The sequence below is a fragment of the Alternaria alternata genome, assembly GCF_001642055.1.
Source record: "Alternaria alternata strain SRC1lrK2f unplaced genomic scaffold CC77scaffold_2, whole genome shotgun sequence".
Classification (NCBI taxonomy): Eukaryota; Fungi; Ascomycota; class Dothideomycetes; order Pleosporales; family Pleosporaceae; genus Alternaria; species Alternaria alternata.
In genome coordinates, this window is record NW_017306191.1 from 1,416,141 (window position 1) to 1,440,445 (window position 24,305).

General features: G+C 52.4%; 10 protein-coding genes across 10 annotated transcripts; 9 read left to right on the forward strand and 1 right to left on the reverse strand.

Annotated features, from left to right (window-relative positions):
* The first annotated feature begins 56 nt into the window (after positions 1 to 56).
* On the forward strand, positions 57 to 2,411 carry CC77DRAFT_330616 (hypothetical protein). Its single transcript, XM_018531266.1, has 4 exons — positions 57 to 246; positions 312 to 484; positions 531 to 2,054; positions 2,103 to 2,411. The coding sequence occupies exons 1-4, from the start codon at positions 207 to 209 to the stop codon at positions 2,127 to 2,129; spliced, it is 1,764 nt and encodes a 587-aa protein (XP_018390902.1). The 5' UTR covers positions 57 to 206; the 3' UTR covers positions 2,130 to 2,411.
* CC77DRAFT_330763 (FAD/NAD(P)-binding domain-containing protein) lies at positions 2,412 to 5,081 on the forward strand. Its single transcript, XM_018531268.1, has 3 exons — positions 2,412 to 2,950; positions 3,101 to 3,129; positions 3,182 to 5,081. The coding sequence occupies exons 1-3, from the start codon at positions 2,694 to 2,696 to the stop codon at positions 4,786 to 4,788; spliced, it is 1,893 nt and encodes a 630-aa protein (XP_018390903.1). The 5' UTR covers positions 2,412 to 2,693; the 3' UTR covers positions 4,789 to 5,081.
* CC77DRAFT_330970 (hypothetical protein) lies at positions 5,082 to 6,547 on the forward strand. The gene has a single exon (XM_018531270.1). The coding sequence runs from the start codon at positions 5,375 to 5,377 to the stop codon at positions 6,254 to 6,256; it is 882 nt and encodes a 293-aa protein (XP_018390904.1). The 5' UTR covers positions 5,082 to 5,374; the 3' UTR covers positions 6,257 to 6,547.
* Positions 6,434 to 8,660, forward strand: CC77DRAFT_1091017 (hypothetical protein). Its single transcript, XM_018529545.1, has 2 exons — positions 6,434 to 7,957; positions 8,016 to 8,660. The coding sequence occupies exons 1-2, from the start codon at positions 6,838 to 6,840 to the stop codon at positions 8,405 to 8,407; spliced, it is 1,512 nt and encodes a 503-aa protein (XP_018390905.1). The 5' UTR covers positions 6,434 to 6,837; the 3' UTR covers positions 8,408 to 8,660.
* Positions 8,315 to 8,857, forward strand: CC77DRAFT_330657 (hypothetical protein). Its single transcript, XM_018531267.1, has one exon. The coding sequence runs from the start codon at positions 8,496 to 8,498 to the stop codon at positions 8,790 to 8,792; it is 297 nt and encodes a 98-aa protein (XP_018390906.1). The 5' UTR covers positions 8,315 to 8,495; the 3' UTR covers positions 8,793 to 8,857.
* Positions 8,858 to 9,811: 954 nt separating this feature from the next.
* On the forward strand, positions 9,812 to 12,594 carry CC77DRAFT_331045 (acetate--CoA ligase). Its single transcript, XM_018531271.1, has 6 exons — positions 9,812 to 10,182; positions 10,364 to 11,558; positions 11,607 to 11,867; positions 11,918 to 12,047; positions 12,101 to 12,375; positions 12,460 to 12,594. Exons 1-6 carry the CDS (start codon positions 10,091 to 10,093, stop codon positions 12,520 to 12,522), a joined length of 2,016 nt encoding a protein of 671 aa, XP_018390907.1. The 5' UTR covers positions 9,812 to 10,090; the 3' UTR covers positions 12,523 to 12,594.
* A 438-nt stretch (positions 12,595 to 13,032) lies between these two features.
* On the forward strand, positions 13,033 to 15,700 carry CC77DRAFT_331058 (ADAM 8 precursor). Its single transcript, XM_018531272.1, has 2 exons — positions 13,033 to 15,199; positions 15,254 to 15,700. Exons 1-2 carry the CDS (start codon positions 13,166 to 13,168, stop codon positions 15,641 to 15,643), a joined length of 2,424 nt encoding a protein of 807 aa, XP_018390908.1. The 5' UTR covers positions 13,033 to 13,165; the 3' UTR covers positions 15,644 to 15,700.
* Positions 15,701 to 16,434: 734 nt separating this feature from the next.
* On the forward strand, positions 16,435 to 18,127 carry CC77DRAFT_1037571 (cytochrome P450; the record flags this gene model as incomplete). The annotated part of the gene is made up of 4 exons (XM_018527073.1): positions 16,435 to 16,688; positions 16,751 to 17,035; positions 17,091 to 17,297; positions 17,353 to 18,127. 4 exons carry the CDS (start codon positions 16,435 to 16,437, stop codon positions 18,125 to 18,127), a joined length of 1,521 nt encoding a protein of 506 aa, XP_018390909.1.
* Positions 18,128 to 18,272: 145 nt separating this feature from the next.
* CC77DRAFT_980801 (NAD(P)-binding protein) lies at positions 18,273 to 19,598 on the forward strand. Its single transcript, XM_018536067.1, has 2 exons — positions 18,273 to 18,622; positions 18,689 to 19,598. The coding sequence occupies exons 1-2, from the start codon at positions 18,521 to 18,523 to the stop codon at positions 19,526 to 19,528; spliced, it is 942 nt and encodes a 313-aa protein (XP_018390910.1). The 5' UTR covers positions 18,273 to 18,520; the 3' UTR covers positions 19,529 to 19,598.
* Positions 19,599 to 20,336: 738 nt separating this feature from the next.
* CC77DRAFT_980804 (AAA-domain-containing protein) lies at positions 20,337 to 24,289 on the reverse strand. Its single transcript, XM_018536068.1, has 2 exons — positions 22,280 to 24,289; positions 20,337 to 22,232 (listed from the first exon to the last, which is right to left on the reverse strand). Exons 1-2 carry the CDS (start codon positions 24,199 to 24,201, stop codon positions 20,510 to 20,512), a joined length of 3,645 nt encoding a protein of 1,214 aa, XP_018390911.1. The 5' UTR covers positions 24,202 to 24,289; the 3' UTR covers positions 20,337 to 20,509.
* Positions 24,290 to 24,305: the final 16 nt, after the last annotated feature.

Sequence of the window (24,305 nt, forward strand, 5' to 3'; positions counted from 1 at the left end):
GACGGAGATCTGTGGGGACTAGCTCGAGTGCACAGTGCACGGTGCTCGAGCGCTGAGTAGTTGCAGTTCGCAGGGCAGGTAGCCTTCGATTCTCCGACAAGCTTCGAGACCACGACGGCCACGGATCGCGCAACCAAGACGCCCCGAATCCCAGCGTATACACCCTCTTCTCTCCACGGGCGCATGCAGCGCGTACAGGATGCGCCATGGCGGAGACTCTGAGCAGCAACGCGATGAACTATCTCGGTACCCTTTCCCCCCCTCCCATTCGACGACTCGATTGGCCTGGCCCTTCTGACTTGTGTGTGCAGTATGGCGATACCTCCAGGAGGCCGGCTTCGGTAACGCAGCCCTGCAACTCTCGCGATGCTGGATCCGCGACCCCGACACGCTTCCCTTTGCGAAGAACATCGAACCGCACACACTCATCAGGCTCGTGCAGGATGGCATGTGCTTCGACCAGCTACAGGCCGAGGCTTGCAATGTACGTCGCATACATGCGCTGCAGAGAGCAGTACTGACGACCGCAGACGGAGCCGCGATACAGGTTCGGCACCGACCACGGACGACCATATTCGGCGCGCAATGGCAACCTCTTGACCCTCGACAAGGGCATACCCGCCCACCAACTCGCCGCCGAAGCCAACGGCGCCGTCCAGGAACCCCCACCAAAGAAGACGCTCAAGCGCAAGAAGACGAAGCCCACCAACGGCGTCGAGCCGCGCCCCGAGCCCCAGGTCAACGGCGATGCCATGGACATCGAGCACAACGGCGCCGCACATGTCACAAACAGCACGAGGGCCGAGTCGGAGCCCATGGTCTCGGAAGCAGAGTCGCCCTCGCTTGCTGACATCCCCATATCCACGCTTAGCATAGGCCAGGACGCTGAGATCCAGACCGAAGCCATTGCCATTGCTGATCTGAATTCCACCACCGTCTCCATCCCTCCGCCCTCGGATCCCGCACGAGTAATCGAGCATACCCTGTGGGGGCCAATAGAGTCTCCCGTACTGCTCGCAGCTGGCAAATCCCTCCTCCAGCTTCACGTCGTGAGCAAGGAGCTCGGCCATGAACCCCCTACCCAACATTTCGACATACCTCTGCCCGTCGACAACTTCAACGTCACGGCGCTGTGCTGGCACTCGGATAACGAACTTACCGTCTCTGTGCGAGAGCAGAGATCCAATGAAGTGGGGGAAAAGATGATGATGGATAAGCTCATCAAGCTTACCGAAGGCGGTCAGGCCTCCCAGGTCGTCTCTTCTACCGCCGGCCTCATCAACACACTTCGCTGGAATCCGGTCCGGAATTTGCTGCTATCCATTTCGACAGACGGCGAAAAGGGCTCCATCAAGGTGTGGAAAAACGACAGCGACTCCATCCCAGCCTGGACAGAGTTCACCGACACAGCCATCTTCGACGCGCACTGGATAAGCGACTCAGCTTTTGTCGTTTGCGGTATCAAGCTCTTCAAGATCTACGAGGTCAATGAATCCTTGACAACCCAGCAAACTCTCGAGACCTCAGTAACATGGGAGACGGTAAAATATGACGCTGCATCTGGCATCATCGCTGTCTTGGGCATTGAGGATAGGAAGTATTATCTGGGCATTCTCCACCCCAACGATTCGCTGCAACTGCAGACCCATGAATATCCCGACGAATACCCTACCGATCTTGGCTTCCGCGTCAAAGCAAAGAACAATCATCTCACCAATGGCTCCGCTCTGCCCTCCGTCTTGCTTGCAACAAGCTCCATGTCTGGTGCGACGCGCATCTGGAATGCCGACGAACCATTCAAATGCGTCAAATATCTGCCTACCACAGATGGCACACAAGCCTTCAAAACTGCATTTTCCCCAGACGGTTCGCTCTTAGCAGCTGCGGGACCTGATGCTGTCACCATATGGGATATAGAAAAAAGAGATGTCCCAATAGCCTCGTGGCGAGCCAGTGAAACTCCAAGCGACAAATGGAATCCTGGTATAGACGGAGAGTTCAGTCTTGGTTGGGAGCCAGACAGCTCCAGGCTATCCATTGCACTCGGAAATCAGGTATGACCACCCAGCTCAAGAAATACTCATCTACTGACCTCGACACAGATTGCCATCATCACGGTTCCAAGGTAGTGCCAGGGGTCGTCCTTCGAACGGAATCACTTCGTTGTGCAGCGCGTCGCAAAACATTGTGGACCCTCACAGGGTCGCAGCGGCATCGTGCAGGAAGAAGGAAAAACATGTCGGGTCGATTGCGCAGGCGATTGCGGGGGCATTCCGCGCATGCAAGATCGCAAAGAGCGCGAGGCGGGACGCATGTGGAGTCCGGGGTGGCGCCTCCGTCAGATGCGGAGACCTTCGCGCCCTGATAGGCTAAATCTTTCAGTCAAGTCGTCTACCGTGTGTTGAACCCGGCCTTTAGCCTGGTCCACATCTTGACGTCTCGCTAGCGATGGGCCCATTGCTTCGGCAATTGCACCTCACGGCCAACCTTGACGATGGGCGAGGGGCATAGTCAGCGGCGTCCGTAACTATGACGGTTCGCTGTCGCCCTTATGCGACCGATGTCTTCTAATCCTTTCTCTGTCCTACTGTATACTACCCACGTCGGAGAGTGTAGCCTCTAAATAAACCTTAAGCATTGGATAGGTGTCGCGCGACAGATCTTGCTGTGCAACTCTCTCTTTCCTATTGACCATGTCGGCTATTCCTAACCTTCCTATCGACACGCCCGGCATCCACACCAACGGCGGTGCGAATGGTGTTGCTGCAGACTCGTCTTTCAAGCTCAATGATGCGCCGGTAGAGAATCTTCGACGTTTGAAAGTTGTCGTCATTGGGGCTGGCTACTCTGGCATCTACTGTGGGATCCGTATACCAGAAAGACTGAGAAATGTCGACCTGGTAATCTATGAAAAGAACGCTGGCGTTGGGGGGACTTGGTACGAAAACAGGTAAGAAACACCCATCTCCCAAATCTTGGTAGGCTAGTATCACAACTATATCAGCCATGTTAGTATTGGTTTCGGGTGATCCTGTTGTAGATACATTGCTTGGTCTTTGGTTGTCTCCGTTTTGCACAGTGCTTACTGACATGATTGCAGATACCTTGGTTGCGCGTGCGACGTCCCTTGTAAGCATCGGGTCCCACATTTACCAATGCGTACGCTGCTGACTACCCCTAGCACATTCTTACCAGTATTCTTTCCAGCCGAACCCAAACTGGTCGTCGCTTTACGCCCCGGCAGCGGAAATCCAGTCGTACCTCCAAGATGTCGCGCAGAAATTTTCCGCGGACAGGTTTATCAAGTTGCGTCACCAGATTGAGGCATGCCACTGGGATGACAAAACTGCGAAGTGGAACATCACGGTAAAGAATCTTGCCACAGGAGAAGTGCTGGAAGATCAGGCGGACGTTGTTATCTCAGGGAGAGGTAATCTGAATACACCTTCCTGGCCTGAGATAGACGGCCTGAAAACATTCAAGGGCGAAGTCATGCATTCTGCAGTCTGGAACCAGAGGTATTGCGCATTCCCACAGTGCGTCTTGAGTAGCAGATTGACTGAATTGGTTTATAGGTACGACTTCGAAAACAAACGAGTTGGTGTTATTGGCTCCGGCTCTTCTTCAATCCAGATCGTCCCTTCGCTACAGCGTCTACCAGGTACCCACATCAGCACCTTTGTGCGTAGCAAGACGTGGATATCACCTCCTTTCGGCCAGGACTTATTCGACAAATACGGTTTCAATGGCTCAGCAATTCCCCAAGAGCTCCGCGATCGTTTTGCGAATGACCCCGAGTACTACTACAAGTTCAGGCTTTCAGTCGAAGAGGATGGAAATGGTATCCACGCTGTCACGATGAAGGGAACTGAACTGCAACTCGGCGCAAAGGATATGTTCCACAAGCACATGAAAGAAAGACTAAAGAGCAAGCCGGAAATCTTCGAAGCCCTCTTACCGTCATTCTCACCGGGATGTCGCCGTTTGACGCCAGGCCCGGGCTACCCAGAAGCACTGACGCAGCCCAATGTAGACTTTGTTACATCACCTATAACGCGCATATCCGAATCTGCGATTCACACTGCTGACGGTAAGACGCATGAGATTGACGCTCTTGTGTGTGCGACAGGCTTCAAAGCATCTGCCCCACCTCCGTTTCCGTTGACCGGCAGCAAGGGGCTATCTCTTACGGAGAAGTGGGACAAGCGCGCTGTCAACTATCTCTCGCACTCTGTTGCCGGCTTTCCAAATATGTTCACGATGCTTGGCCCCAACGCTGCCATCGGCTCTGGTAGTCTAACTACCATGATCGAAACAGTAGGCGACTACATCATCAAAGCAATCCGCAAGATCCAAAAGGACAACATTGCAGCCATGACAGTCAAAGAGGCGCGCGAAAAGGACTTCATAGAGTATGTTGATGCATACTTCCAAGGCACAGTCTTCGCCGATGAGTGCAGAAGTTGGTACAAGAACAAGGGTACTGGGGAGGTCGTCGGACTTTGGCCCGGTAGTACACTACACTGCGTTGAAGCAATGCGGAGTCCGCGCTGGGAAGATTTCGACTACGTCTACCTGGATGAACTAGAGGGCCAAGACGCTAACAACGACCTACATGGTGTGGGTAAGAAAGCGAACAGGATGGCTTGGCTAGGTAATGGATGGAGTATCGCTCAGATGGAAGAAAGGGATCTTGCCTGGTATCTGTACCCGGAATTTTTGGATAAGCCTCTTGCACCACTACCGGAGAAGAAGAGCGTTTATAATGTAAGACCGTTTTCATATTGATAAGAGCAGGAGCAAGGATAGTGTGAGTTACATAGCTATCGTTAACGTCTTTCTATTACCAATTAGCACAACAGCACAATGCACATAAGCTCTGGAAACATCTTAGCGTACATCTTATATGCTATGACAAGGCTAGCCAATTACTTGGTCCCAACCTCATCTACGTGCCCCAAGCTCACGCAATATTGAGACTAAGATGATGCTGCGGACTGCAAAGTATTGTTTCTTCCCGTCCGTCAACCTAATTTTACTTTTCATCTCTTCGTATATGGAATAGATCTTGAACATAGCTCGAAAAGCACACAAGGCTGAGAACGCCTGGGGCTTTGCCAAGTCTGCGTGGCTGGAGCGAAGATACAGAAAGCATGTATCATTGGGTAGGATCAGAGTTCCGACCTCGGATGGATCATCTGTGGCATTTCGGTGCGTCTGTTGGGGGGCCGACCCCTTGTATCATAGACCTTTGCAGCAATGGTCAAAACGCCTAGGATCACCTATAGCTTGCTGAGCTCCTGTGCTACTTGAGCCTTTTTGCATCTTTCATCCCATCTTGAATCACCTTGCCAACCAAAGGCAATATATCATCATGCTGTCTGTCGTATTCCTACATATGTGGCTCACGTGTCTTTTGACAGTCGTCACACGTACCTCCGCGCAAGACGAGGTCGGATGCACAGGCAACATCAGCACCTACAATGATGCTGGCTTGGTGGTTCCATTTCAAAACCTCTGCGGCAAAGACATAGGCGCCGTAGTCGACTTCCTGGATCCGACGGACGAACAGACTTGGTACGATTGCATGGCTCGCTGCGTCAAGAAAGAGCCGCTATGTTACGGATACGACTTCAGACCTTTCGGCGACGTCAACAAAAACTGCTGGCTCATGAACGCTACGTTCGACGCTGACACGGCGGTGTATCCTGGCTACGTGGTTGATGCCGCCATGTTGGGGCCTGACCTCTTGAACGAGCTGTCTGATGACTGTTTAACGTTAGGATTGTGGGGTTGCTTTCTCAAGAATGGTGGAATACAGAACGAGACGACATCTACATCGCCAGCTGCAAGCTCGACGACTTCTGTGACCTCGACGCCTTCCGCTTCCTCTATCACGAACGCGGCTCCTTCCAAATCTAACGGTCTTTCTGCCGGCGCCAAAGGCGGTATAGTGGCTGGTATCTTGGCTGTTACGGTGATGCTAGTAGGCTCGCTCGTCGCCTTTGTTGTTGTCCGGAAACGAAAACAAAGAGTGCGGCATGCCCCTGATGCGAGTGCTGTGGAAGTCTCAGCTCAGAACCAAAGGATAGAATTGCTAGCACATAAGGGTTCATACAGCACTGCAGAGCTTGCGAGCCCAGATTCTGTACACGAACTTGGTGGGTCTGGGCCTGACAAGTTGCCTGTAGCGATGGGGGAGCTTATGGGAAGTTCGCCAGAGCGGCATGAGTTAAGTGGCACTGAGAAGCGCTAGAACATATATGGTTTAGATCAAGAATGCATCCTTTCCAGAACCGTTTCCCTCTGTCGCTTTCCCGTAAAGGACAACATGTGAGACCAGCAATATAAAAACCCTTTGCAAGAGCAACCCTTATGGAGGCTGTGCAGACAAGGCTGCGCATCGTTCTCCACATTGCGTCCAGACATGGCCCCCAAATCTCGCCCTAGCGTAACATGATCGCCGTTTCTTTGCCTTTACACTGGTGCTTACTTGCCTTCATACTATGCCATCCCAACAGCGTTGCACTTGCGGCAAAACGTTCGCAAATTACACGTGGGACTAATGCGACAGTAAGCAACAAAGGTGTGTGTGCTTGTTGAAAGGATCGGTGTTTCGCTCGTTGTTGTTGTTGCTGCTGCAGTGCGTGAGGCGGAGCTTGTAGGATGCACAGTGCGGCTGAGCTGGAAGCCTGATGGGTGAGCCCTGGGGATCGCCTTATTGTATGGTGGCCTCGGGGCTGAACGAGATTTGTAGGTTTCTGCTATTTTCCCTTCTTTTCTACCTTCTCGTGGTTTCAGTCAAGCCTTGGTTGTCGGGCTTGGATTCCTGTGAAGATGGTGCTCCACTCGTTCCTGGATCCAAGAGTTCCTGGATTTGGAATGCAGATGACACCGACATGTCGGGAAGACGATGGATGTTTCGCGTTTCCTACACCTACCTCACAAGGGGAAGTCAATGGTATTTCGTCGACATGGACGCCGCAAGAATCACAGCTAGATCCCCAAGGAGTAGACGAAAACCAAGGTCCATTGTCAACTCCTGTCAATGGCGTCCTCGAGCCTAGCAACACACAATCCGTCGATCCCAACCTTTTTCAACCTGATCTTACTAGCATCGCGACTACGGTAACAGACAACGCGGGATCTACCATGACTATGAAGACAACGATCAATGTTACAGTACCACCGAGTTTGAGTGCCACAGTCAGTACATCAACGTCAATAACGCCAGATCCAGGTCCAGCAACTGTTGGAACCGTGGAAGCCGCGGAGAGTGGCCACAACACCAACAGACTCAGCGCCGGAGAAGTGACCGGTGTCGCTATGGGAACCTTCATCCTCGGCGCAATCCTGGCGTTTATCGCTGCATTCTTCCTGTTTAAGCAAAGAAACAAGCACAAAAGTGCCAACGTCAACAGGAAGGATTATCCAAGCTATGGCGACTCTGCGCCCGATCTAGCTATGATGCAATCCAAGAGTGCCAGCAGTCTAGTAGGGCGACATAGTCCCTACGTACAGGTTTCGCAAATACCCCTGCCAGCGCCGCTGGCTGCTCACCCACCTTCTCCAATCCCTGCCCCTGTTTTCATACCAGCAAGTGCGTCTCGAGATATCACTGCTTTCTTACCACCTGCGGCAGACAACGAAGAGGTGTGGAACGAAGTCTCTCATTTGTTCGCCTTGATGCATGAGCATGTAGAAAAGTATTACCGAGACGTCAATGCCATTATTACCCCGAGTATGGAACCTGAGATTGCCGAGTTTGGAGCCAAGGAGGTGGACATGGCAGAACTTCTGCAAGAATGTACAAGTTCAACAGCGGCGCTGAAGCATGCCCTCGTAACATATGTACTGGGTATAACGGAGCCGAGGCAGAAAGACGACGATGAAGGGACATTGTTTCCCAAAGAGCTTTACACAGCGCATGCTGAGAATCGTATGAATGTTGTCTCTGGTAAGCTCCTTATATGCATCTTTCACTTGAGAAGGATTGCAACTAACACCACAGATAGATCCGGATCTCGTAGCAGCTACCTCGCTGCATCGCCGCATCTCTGTCTATCTCTACAGCAACATCACTGGCATGCCAAATCGTCGCAGATCTTGGACGGCTCAATCGAACGTTCGTGAAGCAGCGGAACACTTCTCTCTTACTTTCTTCCCGTGGGCCAACCCTACGTCCAGCGACCAAGACAAAGATGAAGATCTTGCACGCATCATCACAGACACACTGACGATGAGGATATGGCTCTTCGGGCAGTTGGACACCTATGACTTTGAGTGGGAGGGAGTTGGTGAGAGAGGTATCGTCATCAACCCGAGTTTGTTGAAGCGGAAACGTCAAGAGGGTGACGGCGATGATTCGATATTTCAGCTGGTGGAAGGCGCCGTCGTTGCTATGTAGACCGAATGAGATGTGTTCTCATTTTTGCGATTGAGTCCTCTAAGTAGTCTTATTAGACGCGAAACGCGAATCATCGATCGCAATTGAAATGCCTTACGCTGTCCTGTGGGGCTCCACCCAGCTAACATATCTCCGTCAATCACCATTGGCTACTTCATACTACAGTGTGCCCAGAAACTGCCAATGCGCATGGCATAGACCCATACGGTATGCCGGTCGCTATGACGACGGACGTATGGATGCCAAGTTGTGTATTGGTGGGCTCATTGCGATTGCGGTGTTGATCGCATATCTCACGCTACGGCAAACTACCATGAAGAACCGAAGAACGGTACAAGTATGCGCTCAGGAGCACATCCCAGAGCGCGTCTACGTGATGTCCTAACCGAGGTGTTGCATATTACTCACGAGGACGATGAAAGCTTAGCGCGAATCGCACACGTTCTGCACCCGCACAGCTAACTCGGGTGGTTTTCCAGCATGCCATGTCCAAGGAGTTCCACTATAAAGGACAGCTAGTACAGTGTAAAGCAAGCGTGAACAGATATGGCGACCAGCCCAGCGGTAACAATTGCCGGGGCCTCGGATGGGCCCTCTTCCCCACGCCCGAAAGCTGATGCTTGCAGGCGTCGCGTGGTCAGGCCATCCGCTGGAGAGAAAAGCGTGCGATCAACTCTAACATTTTCCAGATGTGTACAAACTGTAGTCTTGACAGTCCAGTCATACCAGGTGTTTGCGGCTTGTGTGGTGTCATACCAAGCGCTTCGTAGGAGCGTTCGGCATCTTTGGGGCCGAGCTGTACCTAAGTAGCTTGCTGAGAGCTCTTCGATATTGATGACACTGTTGCAAGTCGCGCTATAGACCCAACGCGCTAGTTGGAATTTGATCAATTGCGCCTGCCCGAAGGCTAACGTTCGGTCGCGAAGTTGCGGGCCGGTTGCCTTCCTCAGGGTCGTACACATATGGTGATGGCGAAGACGTGCCCGCACTGATCAACCAACACGTTGCTGCACTCATTTACAAAAAGTGATACAGGGCATTTTGGACATCGCCAATTATCGACAGTCTAACAAATTGACGGCCAGATCGGCACAACAGTACCCTCTGACTGGCGTGCTCTGCTAGTGATCCGGAGAAACGGAGAGCATCACAAGATGCTATCCGTATTGGATCATGGTGCCGCCCACGGAAGGAGTGTGGGCCCAGACAGAGGCCAGCATTGGGATGAGCGTCATATTCCAGTCCCCGCAGCGAAGGCACGCGAGGGGTAGGGCAACATAGCCATCGGCCTGCCAAAGCAGCTGCTCATAAGAGTGCCGTTCGCCCATCTAGCTATTTTGCATTACAAACCCTTCCCTTCCCGCTTCACGCCAACCGCCTCGCCTCGACCCCGGCTCTCTAATACAAACACGAAGCTCCACTTGGACTGACAAGCTGTTCCCCGAATCTTCAGCGAGCAGCTTCAATTTGGCCCCTGCGGCAACCAAGCGTACCGCCGACCCCTTTACCCGGAATTGAGACATATATCTATTCTAGACGTCCGTCGGCCTCTGTCCCGCGTCTTGCCAAACTACGTTTCTACGTTGGCAAAGCTCCTAGACTGTCCTCGTCGCGAAATTCCAGCGCGCCGAAGCCGAGCTCCTTTGCCCCGCCAGACGGCTAGTCCACATCCACAGAAGCAACATGTCCGAAGGAGACGTCAAGCCGCCCAGTGCGCCCGTCGTGGCCGAAGCCCACCAGGTGGACACTTTCCACGTTCCCAAGGCGTTTTACGAGTGAGTTTCTACTGTTTATTTGGTTATTACATCATGTACCAAGACAATGACAGCTGCGGCGTCATCCAAGCTCCAGAGCTCGCGCGAATGGGCGGGGTGACCCCGCGCCGCCGAGCTTTTGGCCGAAGCATCCATCGCGATCGCATCCAGACGAGGCACCCAGCTAACGCGTGCACTACAGCAAGCACCCGCACTCGAAACCGCATCTTGAGAACCTTGAAGAGTACCAGAAGCTGTACAAGGAGTCCATCACCGACCCAAAAGCCTTCTGGGGCCGACTAGCGCGCGAATTGCTCACGTGGGAACGCGACTTCCAAACCGTACAATCGGGTTCATTCGAACATGGCGATGTCGCGTGGTTTTTGGAGGGCAGACTAAATGCCAGCTACAACTGTGTCGACCGCCATGCCTTCAAAGACCCCAACAGGCCTGCCATCATCTACGAGGCCGACGACGCTGGCGATGGCCGCATCATCACATACGGAGAGCTTCTCCGCCAGGTCTCGAAGCTGGCCTACACACTCAAGGAGATGGGCGTAAGAAAGGGCGATACTGTCGCTCTTTACCTGCCTATGATTCCCGAGGCAGTCATCTCCTTCTTAGCTTGCACGCGTATCGGCGCGGTTCACTCAGTCGTCTTTGCAGGTTTCTCGTCTGATTCGCTACGTGACCGCATCATCGATGCCGAGTGCAAGGTCGTCATTACTACCGACGAGGGCAAGCGTGGTGGCAAGACCATCAGCACAAAGAAGATTGTCGACGATGCTCTCAAGCAATGTCCTGGCATCAGTCACTGTCTGGTCTACAAGCGCACTGGCGCTGAGGTGCCCTGGACCAAGGGCCGCGACTGGTGGTGGCACGAGGAGGTGGAGAAATACCCCAACTATATTGCGCCGGAGCCGATGAACTCGGAAGACCCTCTGTTCTTGCTTTACACTTCTGGTTCAACCGGCAAGCCTAAGGGTGTCATGCACACAACCGGAGGCTACCTCCTTGGAGCAGCGGCAACCGGAAAGTACGTCTTCGACATCCACGACAACGATGTCTTCTTCTGCGGCGGTGATGTAGGTTGGATCACAGGTCACACCTACGTCGTATACGCACCTCTGTTGCTCGGTGTGGCTACCGTTGTCTTCGAAGGCACGCCTGCCTACCCCAACTTCTCGCGCTACTGGGACATTGTCGACAAGTACAACGTCAGCCAGTTCTACGTCGCTCCCACTGCGCTGCGGCTGCTCAAGCGTGCTGGCAACGAGCACGTCAAGCACCAGATGAAGAACCTCAGGATTCTTGGATCCGTCGGTGAGCCAATTGCTGCTGAGGTCTGGAAGTGGTACTTTGAGACTGTCGGAAAGGAGGAGGCACATGTTGTAGATGTAAGTCGTGGTCGAATACCCTCGTGGATGTGTTGCTGACTGAGATAGACGTACTGGCAAACCGAGACTGGCTCGCATGTCATCTCGCCTATGGGTGGTATCACACCCACGAAGCCCGGATCCGCGTCCCTGCCATTCTTTGGCATTGAACCCGCGATCATCGACCCGGTATCTGGCGACGAGATTCACGGAAATGATGTTGAGGGTGTACTGGCCTTTAAGCAGCCGTGGCCCAGCATGGCCCGCACAGTCTGGGGAGCACACAAGCGATACATGGACACATACCTGAATGTATACCAGGGCTACTACGTAAGTTTGAGGAAGTTGATGATTGAAATGTATAGGTCTGACATGTGCAGTTCACTGGAGACGGCGCCGGACGTGACCACGAGGGCTACTACTGGATCCGGGGCCGTGTCGACGATGTCGTCAACGTGTCGGGCCACAGGCTGTCTACTGCTGAGATTGAAGCCGCGCTTATTGAGCACCGTACGTTGTTATCTCCCTAAAGTCCGATATGCAAATTGCTGACTGCTGCGTAGACCAAGTGGCTGAGGCTGCAGTGGTGGGGATCAATGACGAACTGACGGGCCAAGCTGTCAACGCTTTTGTAGCGCTGAAAGACGGCACAGAGTCAAGTGACCAGGTAAAGAAGGACTTGGTAATGCAAGTGCGCAAGTCGATTGGACCGTTTGCGGCACCAAAGGCGATTTTTGTGGTTCCAGATCTGCCAAAGACACGGTCCGGCAAGATCATGCGCCGTATCATGCGGAAGATCTTGGCAGGCGAAGAGGACCAGTTGGGGGATATCACGACAGTAAGTGAAATTTGTTTAGATTTTCCGTTGGCGATGAAGATTACGCGTACTCTGTGGGATGGAGTTGGCTGACTGCCCCGACAGCTTTCGGATCCGTCGGTTGTTGATAAGATCATCGACATTGTGCACCAGTCCAAGAAGAAATAAACGGCTCTGCTTGGCTCGGATTGAAGTGGTTGCTATGGTAAGCAAGCAGGCGAAGCTCCTCTAGTCTGGCGGGGGCGGACGGCTTCAGTGGTTCTTGGAGGATGACAAGTGCCGAGCAATGGCGGTTCTATAGTGAGACGCAGTCAGTATGCGCGCTGAGGCACGACCATGCTGTGTTTGTTTGGGCGGCCGCTGTACGCCCATCTATGTTTAGTGCGAATATCCAGACGATAGGTTCTACGTTCACTCGCCATTTTGTGCGTCGGTTTGTGCCTGCGTGGAGCAACGTGTGGACAAACGCGCGAATGACGGCGCAACGGCGTATACAGATACGAGGAGCAAATGCACGGCGGAGACGGTGCAGGGGAGAGATCTGATAGTTTCATTCGTGTCGCGCCCAGACCCCCCTCCTCTTCCGCGAGCCGGGCGCCAAGATGGTGGCTGGCAGGGGCTGTGCAGACGATTACGACTCTCTATTGTCGCTCGCCATCGTTGACACGCCGTATAGCCTTTTGCCTCTGCTAGCGTTTCTTCTGTATACACGTACTTTTGCCTACCCATGTCTCTCGTTGCGTTGTCCTAGTTTTCGCTTTCCACCCCAAATACACCTTCTCCCTGAGCGGAGAGGCACCGCCACCCGAGAATGCGCATCTTCGGCACCTTAAGGGCCGCCATCACCATCGGCCTTGCCACCATAACAGCCGCCTCGTCCCACGCCCGCCCGCCGCTGCGAAGCATCGCGCTTGCCAAGAATGCCGACATCCTCACACAGACACACCGCGTGACTGCCGTATCGACCTTCGACCTTGCCTTTGACGTCTCCGGGCAGCGCATCCGCCTCAGCCTCGAGCCCAACCACGACCTTTTCGTCGATGGCGGCCAAATCACACACCTCAACGCCGACGGCTCGATAGCGCGGCAGGAGCCCATTGAGCGGCTGCAGCACAAGGTTTACAAGGGCACCGCATGGCTGAAGAGGGGGAACCGCTGGGACAATGTCGGCTGGGCCCGGATAGGGATACGCAAGGACGGGCTGGAACCGCTGTTCGAGGGCACCTTCACCGTCAACCACGACCACCACCATGTCAAGACGGCGTCGAGCTACAAGTCGACGCGCCAGGCCGAGGACCCGGACGTTGACCTGCGCGACCGCGAGTACATGGTCGTCTTCCGCGACTCGGACATGGGCAACTTCGACGAGCACACGGAGCTGAGGAAGCGAGGAGACAACATCGGATGTCCCTCCGACGACCTCATCTTCAACACGCAGGAGGACCACCCGGTCTATGCCAGCATGCGCGCCCGCGACGAATCCTCCGCCATGTCGCCATCCCTCATCTCAGCCATGTTCAAGCGCCAGAGCAACAGCGACGACACCCAGTCCGGAGGCAACGGCGCCGGTGTTGACCTTTCCACCACCATTGGCAGCACTGCCGGATGCCCCGGTACCCGCAAGGTCGCGCTGGTGGGTGTCGCCGCTGACTGTACCTATGTCAATTCTTTCAACGGAGACAAGAACCGGACCCAGACAAACATCATAGATGCTATGAACCAGGCTTCCGAATTGTTCGAGAGCACTTTCAACATCTCTCTTGGCCTGGCCAATGTGCTCATCACCGAACCCGAATGCCCAACATCGCAGCAGCAAGCAACTCCCTGGAACCAAGGCTGCAGCGGCCAAATTACCATTCAAGACCGTTTGAATCAGTTTTCCCAATGGAGAGGCCAACAGCAAGATACCTACTCCCACTGGACTCTGCTATCTACCTGCAACACCGGATCCGCCGTGGGACTAGCTTGGCTTGGACAAGCTTGTACAACAGGCTCTCAGGACAACAGCGGCAACTCTGGCGAGACTGTCGCTGGTGCTAACGTTGTCATCAAGACTGGCACTGAGTGGCAGGTCATCGCCCACGAAACAGGCCACACTTACGGCGCAGTGCATGACTGCACGTCCGACACATGTGGAAACAGCGACATTGTCAGCTCACAGCAATGCTGTCCCCTCAGCCAAAGCACCTGCGACGCTAATGGTGGCTTCATTATGAACCCTTCAACTTCCCCCGGTATCTCGCGCTTCTCCGCTTGCTCCATCGGTAATATCTGCTCTGCGCTTGGACGGAACAGTGTCAAATCCCAGTGTCTCACCAACAACCGCGACGTCACGCTTCTCACCGGTCAAAGATGCGGTAACGGTATCGTTGAAGGCGATGAACAGTGCGATTGCGGCGGCACCTCAGGCTGCGAGGGCAACAATTGCTGCAATCCCGAGACTTGCCGATTCATCAACAACGCTGTCTGCGATGATTCTAACGAAGACTGCTGCCGCGACTGCCAGTTCGCTTCTGCCAACACTGTCTGTCGCAATTCTGTCGGAGAGTGCGATCCCGAGGAAACCTGTACCGGCAATTCACCATACTGCCCCGAGGATAAGACCAAGAATGATGGCTCAAGCTGCGGCAATGGCCTTAGCTGTGCCTCCGGACAGTGCACGAGTAGAGATATGCAGTGCAAGACTATCATGGGTAGTTACACGCAGAGCAACGACACATACGCTTGCGATAACAGCAATTGCATGCTCAGCTGCGCAAGCCCAGAATTTGGAGCAAGATGTTATGGACTCCAGCAGAACTTCTTAGATGGCACAAGCTGTACCGGTGGGGGTAAATGTAGCAACGTGAGTTTCACCGAGATTCCTCTCTGCCTCGTCTAATATACTAATATTCTATAGGGTGTCTGCGAAGGCGGCTCCGTCGGTCGAGAGATCACATCCTGGATCGATCGCCATCTTTCCATCGTCATCGGCGTCGCCGCGGGAGTCGGTGGCGCCCTCTTGCTCTGCATCTTCTGCTGCTGCTGGCGTTCCTACCGCCGTCGCTCAAAACTTAAGAAATACGCTGCTGCTCATCCGCCGGTGCCTTACCAGGGCAGCAGCAGGCGCAATCGAGGCGGGCCCACGGGTCCTCCGCCTATGGGCCAATATAACAATGGCTTTGCTCCTCCCCCGGGCCCACCACCACCTCAAGGATCGTCTGGGCCGTGGGCGCCGAATCCGCATGCGCCAAACGGGAACGTCCCAATGCCGCCACCAGTACATAGAAGTAGTGTGCGGTATGCATAGAAGCTTTTTTCTTTCTTAGAACTTGTTTATGAAAAACAATACCACAGTCGTTTACACCCCAGTTGAAAGTTCAAAACTGGGGGTTGAGAGTGCTTTTGCTCAGACTTGCATCGTTATCGGCGTTCTTTATCTCTTTTGTGCGATTCTTCTTCGTGGGCATGAAGCCTATCGTTGCATTTGGGGAATCTTGTTGTATAGCATCGAAGAAGAGTGAGATGTAGGAGCAAGTGTCGATATAGACGCGGTGAAATATATCCCTTGTTGTGTATATGTTCGATTCTCGCATTCCACGCCAGTCGGTGGCATGGTTGTACCGAAACTTTCTTGTCCTTCCCTACTTTGACAGTCATGATTTGTACATCGAGCGTCGTACATCGAAAAAGAGGGGGCATGTCCATTTTATCCAGCCTAGGGATATTTAGTGTTGTACGAGGGTTATGCGTCAGTGATCGTACATGGCCAAGCTTGGTGACAGTGTCGGCCGATATTGCTACAAGACTCCGCACAACCACAGCCTCGTGTTTACGGATATCACGGACACATCAGAAGATGCCTGGACAATCGAGCCGAACAAGCATCGGAGGTCGGGGGAATCATGAGGGAGCATGCTAGGTATCGTACAAGGCACCGGCTGCTGGGGGCCGACATCAGGTAGTCATCAACCAATTTCTCTGTATACTAACGCTCACTCAAACTTCAGAACAGTATAAAGTTCTTGTTAATGTTGACACCGATCCTCCATCATTTGTCGAGCACTAGGTATCTTCTGTCCCTTTCTTTATCACAATACGATGTTGTTGAATTTTGGCCTTCCAAATGCCTGGCTTGTTGTGGCACTGCCGATCATCATTCTCTTAGGTTGGATCATTTACACAGTTACATTACATCCTCTGAGTAGGGTCCCGGGACCCTTTCTGGCCAGGATCTCGCGCCTCTGGTATCTGCGCAAGATTTGGACGGAAGACGTTGAGAAGTGTGAGAGGGCTCTGCATGCTAAACACGGGCCCTTGATACGTATTGCACCGAATGAGGTGTCGTGTTCTGAGTGAGTAGTAACATGCCCTCATCCAGTTCTTCTATCAGAACGCGAAATTAATGCGCATGCAGTCCCGAAGCCTTCGCAAGCATTTACCGTTTTTCCAACGCGTTGGACAAGTCGGGTTTCTACGAGCCGTACAACACGACCGGATTCAGCGTTCATGGTGACATATTCTCCTGCAAGGATGACAAAAAACACGGGCGGAGACGTAGAATCGTCAGCAGTATCTACTCGATGACGAATGTTGCAAAGTCTGAAGAATATGTCGACTCGTGTAGCAATCTCCTCGTGGATCGGCTAGGACAGTTTGCTAAGTCAGGAAAACCTTGTGATCTCGGTGAATGGTTGCATTGGTAATTTATTCCTACTGTTCGCTCGGTTAGAGTATCTTGACTAAGACTGGAACAGGTATACTTTTGACATTATTGGCGAATTGTTCTATGGCAGAGCCTTCGGCTTTCTAGATGAAGGAAAGGACCAGAACGATTGGATCAAGTCGCTAGACAAGATGATACCATTCGTGTGCTTGATGGGCGTTGCACCTCCAATCTTAAGGCCGCTGATTGGTATGGGTACCATGCTTACAGCTGCTGGCCAGGATATCAGGAATGGCGTGTAAGATGTACTGTACTTTTTCTTCCACTTCTGCACACTGACACATCTTCACCAGAAAAAACATAGGCTCCTCTTCCGCACGCTTGATGAAAGAAGCTTACGCAACCCGTCATGAAGTGAATAGAACGGACATGGCCCAACAGGTTTTCGACATCTATGAAAAGAATGGCGAAAAGATGGACTTCACGTGGGGCGACGTCGAACAGGAATCTTACGGCGCACTCTTTGCAGGCAGCGATACAACTGCTATCGCATTCCGATCGCTCTTCTATCATTTGATGCATAGCCCAAACGTCTATGCTCGTCTCGAGAAAGAGATTGACGAGGCTTTCCAAGAAGGTCGTATGGATCTGCCGCCGACCTATAAGCAGGCAAGCCAGCTTCCTTATCTGTGTGCATGTATCAAGGAGGCGCTCAGGATTCATCCCGGAGCACAGCTCTCCCTACCACGAACCGTTCCACGCGGGGGCATGGAGCTCTGCGGACAATTCATACCCGGAGGCTATACTGTTGGAATCAACGCAGCAGTCATGCATTTTGATCGGCGAGTCTTCGGTCAAGATGCTGATATCTTCAATCCTGACCGCTGGATGGATCCAGTGCGCGCGAACCAGATGGACAAGTACATGATGTCATTCGGAGGTGGAACGAGAACCTGTATAGGGAAGAATATCGCACTGATCGAATTGCATAAGTTGTCGCCGCAATTGGTATGGAACTATCACTTCGAGTTCTACGATGCGGGACAGACGCAATGGCATACAAGAAACACCTTCTTTGCCAGACAGGAGGGTATGATTGTACGGGTAAAAGTTCGCAAGCATGATTAAAGTCCCATAGTTCATCCTTGCATTCTTCGTCCGTATTTCAACAAACGTAGCACTAGACTCATTATCACAAGTATTATTTGAGTTGATTAAAGCAAGCAATGCGATTCTTCGATGGCTGATTGCAAGCATAGTGCTAGGAAAGGTAGCGCGATTTGTTCTCGTGGCTTACCATCATGCCAATGACCACGACTGCAGTCTTTTATTACATGACGCAGCAATGCCGAATCCGAGGTTGACCCAACGATGTGCCCCACAGCAACTGCCGTGGACCCTGATCAGCGATGAAGTCATCGCAATAACATTTTGGAAATCACGACGCGTCTCTGACAAAGCAGCAACAAACCTCTCGATCAAAACTGAAGTCTGATTCAGAGACTCACATATACAGTAATCATGGTGTTGGCTCTTACCAGCGCAACAGGCAAGCTGGGCGGTGCCGTGCTGAACGCCATCCTGGACAACAAGCTCATTGATCCCAAGGAGCTTGTGGTATGCGTACGTTTTCTCTTTACCATCTTATCGTGCTCAATGCGAGTTTGATGTAGCTAACAAACACTACAGACGTCTAGTGACCCCAACTCGGACCGCTTCACCTCCCTGCGCAGCCAATCCATCACCCTCCGCCAGGCCGACTTCGATAAGCCAGAATCCTTGACGCGCGCCTACGATGGCTGCACATCTCTCTTCCTCGTTTCTACTCCACGCATAGCTATGGACTACAACAATGCGCCGCTTTGGAAAGGACGAGAGGCGCACCACCGTGCTGCCATTGACGCTGCTATCCAAGTCGGCATACAGCATATATACTATACATCCCTTGGTTTTGCTAACCCCTCGAAAGCGAGTGTCATGCGCGCGCACATCCGGACAGAGGAGTATCTACACGGGTTGGAGAAAGAGGGAAAGTGCAAGGTCACTATCATCAGAGAGGGGCTCTATAATGAGAGTTGGCCGTTGTATTTTGGGTATTATTTTGGGCTGAAAGAAGAAACAAGGAAAGAGGTGGTTATTGCGGGTGATGGAAAAATTAGCTGGACCAGCATTCCTGATATGGGATTCGGTACCGCGAAGATACTCGCAGCGCCGAGTGAGCAGTGGGCGGGCAAGACATTTTATCTCTCCCAGAAGAAGAGCTGGTCGCTGAAGGATATCTCAGATATTGTTAGCAGGGTGAGAGGTGACGAGATCAAGCTCAAGATCGTGGACAGGAAAGAGTATGAGGACTTTTATGTTAACAGTAAAGGTATGGAAAGACCCAGTGTGGAGTGGTGGTCAAGCTCATATGATGCGTTGAAAGACGGAGAATGTGAGATTGACGATCCAACATTGGAGAACCTGCTCAAGGAGGCTGGGAGGACACCTAAGCCGTTGGAAGAGACGATCGAGGAGATGCTGCGATAGAAGGAAGAGTTGGCTCACATATCTGGCTCCATATACAGACTAGTAGCAATCGAACTCTTCTACGACTGTTGTCTGACTACGCTGATAAACATCATATGCTCACATTGCGCCTTCCCTTGCTCGATAACCACCCTTCATATTTGACCCATTGCAGTGTCTCCAAGTCACCGATACAAAGACACTCTCGTGAATTACTTTGTCTTAGTCCAGACATCTTCTGCAACCGCTTTGATTTTCTGCTCAAGACGTTCCCGTGTAGTATGCTCCTTCCATGAAGGTCAACTCGCTTGTCGTTCGTGTTGATATTTTGAGAGTAACAGATCGACTATTCGGTGATCGCGGTATCGCAGGAAGCAATTGGTATTGACTTTGGTATCATATGAGGAATACCCCAATTCTGCTGAAGTGTTGCAGTACCCAATCGAAACGTTGTTGTGACTATGGGCATACGCTATACGCCCGAAAGTAGACATGATAATAGTATAGCGTATAAAAACTCGCGGTCGTGGGTTGGATGCGAAAACGAGAGTGGCCAAGTCGTGTTTTGGTGTCGCAGAAGAAATCAGGGGATTTGTTGGATTTGTTGATGGTGTATGCTATAGGGCTCATAGTTCTTTGTTTGTATTGAAGTTACAGTCGCGTTGTTCGATCTTCTGGTGATCCGGAAAGCCAGAAATTGGAATGGTAGTTGATAGAGAGAACAAGATGCCGAGAGTTGCTTTAAAAGAATTCTCCCAAGTGTAAATTCTGCGTAGAAGACGTAAGACTCGAACCATGGGTAGTATAACCATTCAATTGGTTGAGCCCACTAGAGACTATGGTGGTCCAGTCATAGTAGAAGCTTACAAAAAGCACATGTCCATAACGTAATCGCAGCTAGTACTGTGGTATATACTCATCACTCATATCTAATGTCTACTCGTACAAATATACATGCACCGTCGCTTCTCTTCCTCGGTTCCGTGTTCTTGCTAGTGGTTCCTATATTCTCACTCGCGCGGCGCTCTCGTTTCTTTCAGCAACCATACCAAAGCCAAAATCCTTTCTCCGCTTGTTACCCTTGCGATCACCGTACTGCTCGTCAAACTTCTTGATTGCGCTCAGACTGCTCATGTCTTCGCTAATACTAGCACTGATCTCCTGGAGCGCCTTGTCAAAGTGTCGTGGATGGAGGGTACGCTTTTCGGGGAAAGTGTAGTTTTGACCGCGCACGAGATGTGGCACTTTCGGCGGCGAGGAAGACTGTTGGGGCGATGTAGAGGTTGTGGAGGTCGTGGGTGGTTCTGATGTAGGCTCAGGCTGTGCGGTAGACTTGGCTGCGGCAATAGCAGCATGTTCGTTCTCTTCTTTGACACAAGCGAGAGCTGCAGATACAGCAATGTTTTTAAGATCACTTCCACTGTAGAAAGGCGTACGTTTGGCGAGGTCTGCTAGATCAACAGAGTCGTCTAGCTGTTCACCCTTGAGATGTATGCGCAAGATCTCCTTCCGGTCGGCCTGAGTGGGTAGATCGACTAATAATCGTCTTGGTAATCGGCGAATAACAGCATCATCCAGGTCGAAAGGTCGGTTTGTAGCTACCATGACGAAGACGGAAAGGTCATTGAGGCCGTCCCATTCCTTCAAAAATTGGTTGAGTATGTCGCGATGTGACGTTCGTTCCCGCATGGCGTCTCGGGATGCAAAAACGGCATCTGCTTCGTCGAGAAATACGATGCATGGTGACAGTTTCCGTGCTAACGAGAAAATTGCTGCTACGTTCTTCTCGCCTTCGCCCACATACTTATCCATAATTTGGCTTCCAGAAACTTCGAGCACGGTACTGCCGCTCTCCTTCGCGACAGCCTTGGCAAGAAGCGTTTTTCCTGTGCCTGGAGGCCCATACAGTAGTGCACCAGATATCTTCTCCGTCGCCAGGATACCATAGCTGAAGGCTTCGGGACGTAATAGTGATAAAGAGGTGATGGTTCGTATCGAATCGACTGTTTCCGTAGGAACGTGAACTTGATCGAATGTCGTTTTGATCTGATCCGGGTCCGCAATACCGGGCATTAACCGCTTTTCATGTTTGTTGGCTGTAGAAGCTATGCGCTGTAGATTCTGTTGACGTTTTATGCTTTTCTCATCGGGGCGTTTTCTGCTTAGGTCTGCTTGAAACTCTCCATCTAGATTGCTGAAAGCATTCTTGGAGCGCTTCGGGGCCTGTAAAGTTTTATCAAAATAGGCGTATTTGACGGTATCGCTCGCTTTTAGCAAGCCCATTGCAAGAGCAACGTGTGCCCAGCTGAGCTGCGCTGGTGCATCTGCAGAGACTTCAGCCACACTTGCTGGGCTTGTGATGAGCAGGCCAAGAGTTGTCAACGCTACCCTGTGTACCTCATCGTATGTCAGCACGTGGTTGAAGTGTGACTCGGAGAATATGGGAGCCCATTCACTGAAGCGTGATGGACTTTGCTCAAGGTCCGATATCGTGGCAGCCGCAGATGGATCTAATGAGCGAAGCATGTCTTGGATGTGGTACAGGTTGATGCGTCGGAGTTTACTCTTCTCTGCTGGTGAGACATCAGCAGAAGACGCAGAGCTACCCCCTAATGATGCAATGGCTTCATCAAAGTTTGGTGTGTTGCTAGCGCCAGACTCAGATGCAATTACAATGGTCCTGAAGAACGTGCTCTCGCCTTCAGTCTGGAGAGCGCGAACCCCACTGAGGCTTGTTAGCTCGGCCATATCAAAGGTTTAAGAACTCCTTACCTGTGTGATAGTTCATACGTGAGATCGCGTGAACATGTGCTTCCTACAATCATGATACTTTCTCCAGCATTACGCCGCTTGCGGACAAGCTCCTCCAGCTTCTGGATGATGCGGCCGCCATAGTGCGTAGCGTTGAGTTGTTTAAAGTCCTTGATATAGATAATCTTAGAAGTGGCAGGGACATTGAGAGTGTTCGACGCTGAGCCAATCTTGACAGCCATGTTGATATCCGACCTTGCTGCAGCTGGTAAGGTAGAGTTGAGTTCAAGCTCAGCACCTTCTTGGGTTAGGGAGTAGTCAAAAAATGCTGGGGTCTTGGCAGGTATTTGTGATTCATCAGAGGAGTGAAGTGGAAAGCCGCCATCACCGACGATACCACGACTTTGCTTCACGTCGCTCGAATCGATCAGCGCATCCAAGAGAGTAGCTAATTTCAAATCCTCGAGTTGTACGTCTGTAGGATTCTGGCTACGCCCAGATTCGTCGGTCAACGTATCAGTAGTTGTCCCGAATTGACCTTCTGGAATTCGAAAACCCTTCAAGTTCTGGGTCATAGCGCGCAGGGCAGGTGTGAGAGCGATGATGGAAAGGGGCATAGCACGAGGGCGCATTGAAGTCGGATCAGACTGATCTGTAGACGAAGACTGCGTCCAATCGGCCTCGTCTTCGGGGAAAGAGTCCTCTATGTCCCTCACGAGATTGCTCAGCTCCGAGTTCATTCGGTATGTTTCGTAGCCCAGCGAGCGAACTGAACGTGATGATGGTTCAGCTCCTTCACCAAGGTAATCGCCAGCTAAGTGAGCGAGATCTTGAGCACTCAGGACGATGACGTCGGATCCCATTTCAAAAGCAGTAGATGTTACGCACTCATCTATCGAGGCCTCGTGCTCGGCTGTAGGCGAATGGAGTATGAGGTTCGTCTTTGCAGCAGGGAACGAGTCGCTAGCTGCTGGCTGCAACGAGCAAAGAGAAGCAGCGATAGTGGCGCGAATCTCAGCGATGACCAAGGACGATAGGCGTCTGGAGCTACCCATCTGCCGGGTCCTGGCGATCTCCCGTTTCCTAGCAGCCATGCCTAGCTTGGCACTCTGTTTCCTCATTGCTTCAATCTTCTTGCGCGGATCCATCTCGGTATCGTTGTTTAGCTTGCTTAGCTTAGACCAAGCTTCTGTGAAAGCACTGTCTTCTGTGATTGTGGCTATGGGCACCTCACCAGGTCGTCCTGCTTCGGTGCTGGCGACTGCCTCATCGTTCCGTAATTGCGACAGGTGGGTTTCGGTGTGGTCAGCTGGGGCAATCCTTTCTTCAAGATACTTGTCGACCTTGAGCTTTTCATGGTCGTCCAGACGCCTGCTCCACAGGCCACGCACTAGTCGCGAGAGGATCTGGGCAGCGTCTGAGTCGCGTCGAGCGGGGATGGTGCACGCGGCGTGCTCTCCGGACTCGGCATGAGTGACTGCCACAGACAGAACCGTGGGCGGTTTGGGTATCTGTGGATCTCTGGACAGGTCTTCGCGACGTATTACCCTCTTCTTCAGGAACCAGTCTGGTATGTGTACAGGCGGCAGGCCTTGCGTCTTCTTCCCCCGCTGTTGGCGCCGCAAGGCAGCCGAGTACCTGCGTGAGGATTCGCGTGAGCGCTGGAGTTTCTGGGCGAGAAGCTCGGGGTCGTCTGGCGCTACTGCGCTGTCTGCTGGTTCCTCGCCTGCTGCCGCCTGGTCTCGGTCCGTCTTGTTGACGTCATCTTGGTCGGCGGGCGTGCTATTGGGAGCGGGCGGCGGATCCGAGGCTTGTGCGAGGGTGCGGGTGGTATGGAATGCTCGTGGTCGTGGTCGTGGTGTGGATGGGTAGCGGCGACCGCGGATAAAGCGCGCTGGAGGTCGTTTCGTAGACACTCGCAGTGCGCATCGAATCGCGTACATACGGACGTCGAAAGCACTCCCAGGAATTGGGGAGGGAGGGAGCCTACAGGGGTCGTTGTAGGCTGTGGTGGGCTTGGGACGATGCGCTGGGCATGTTGGCGATA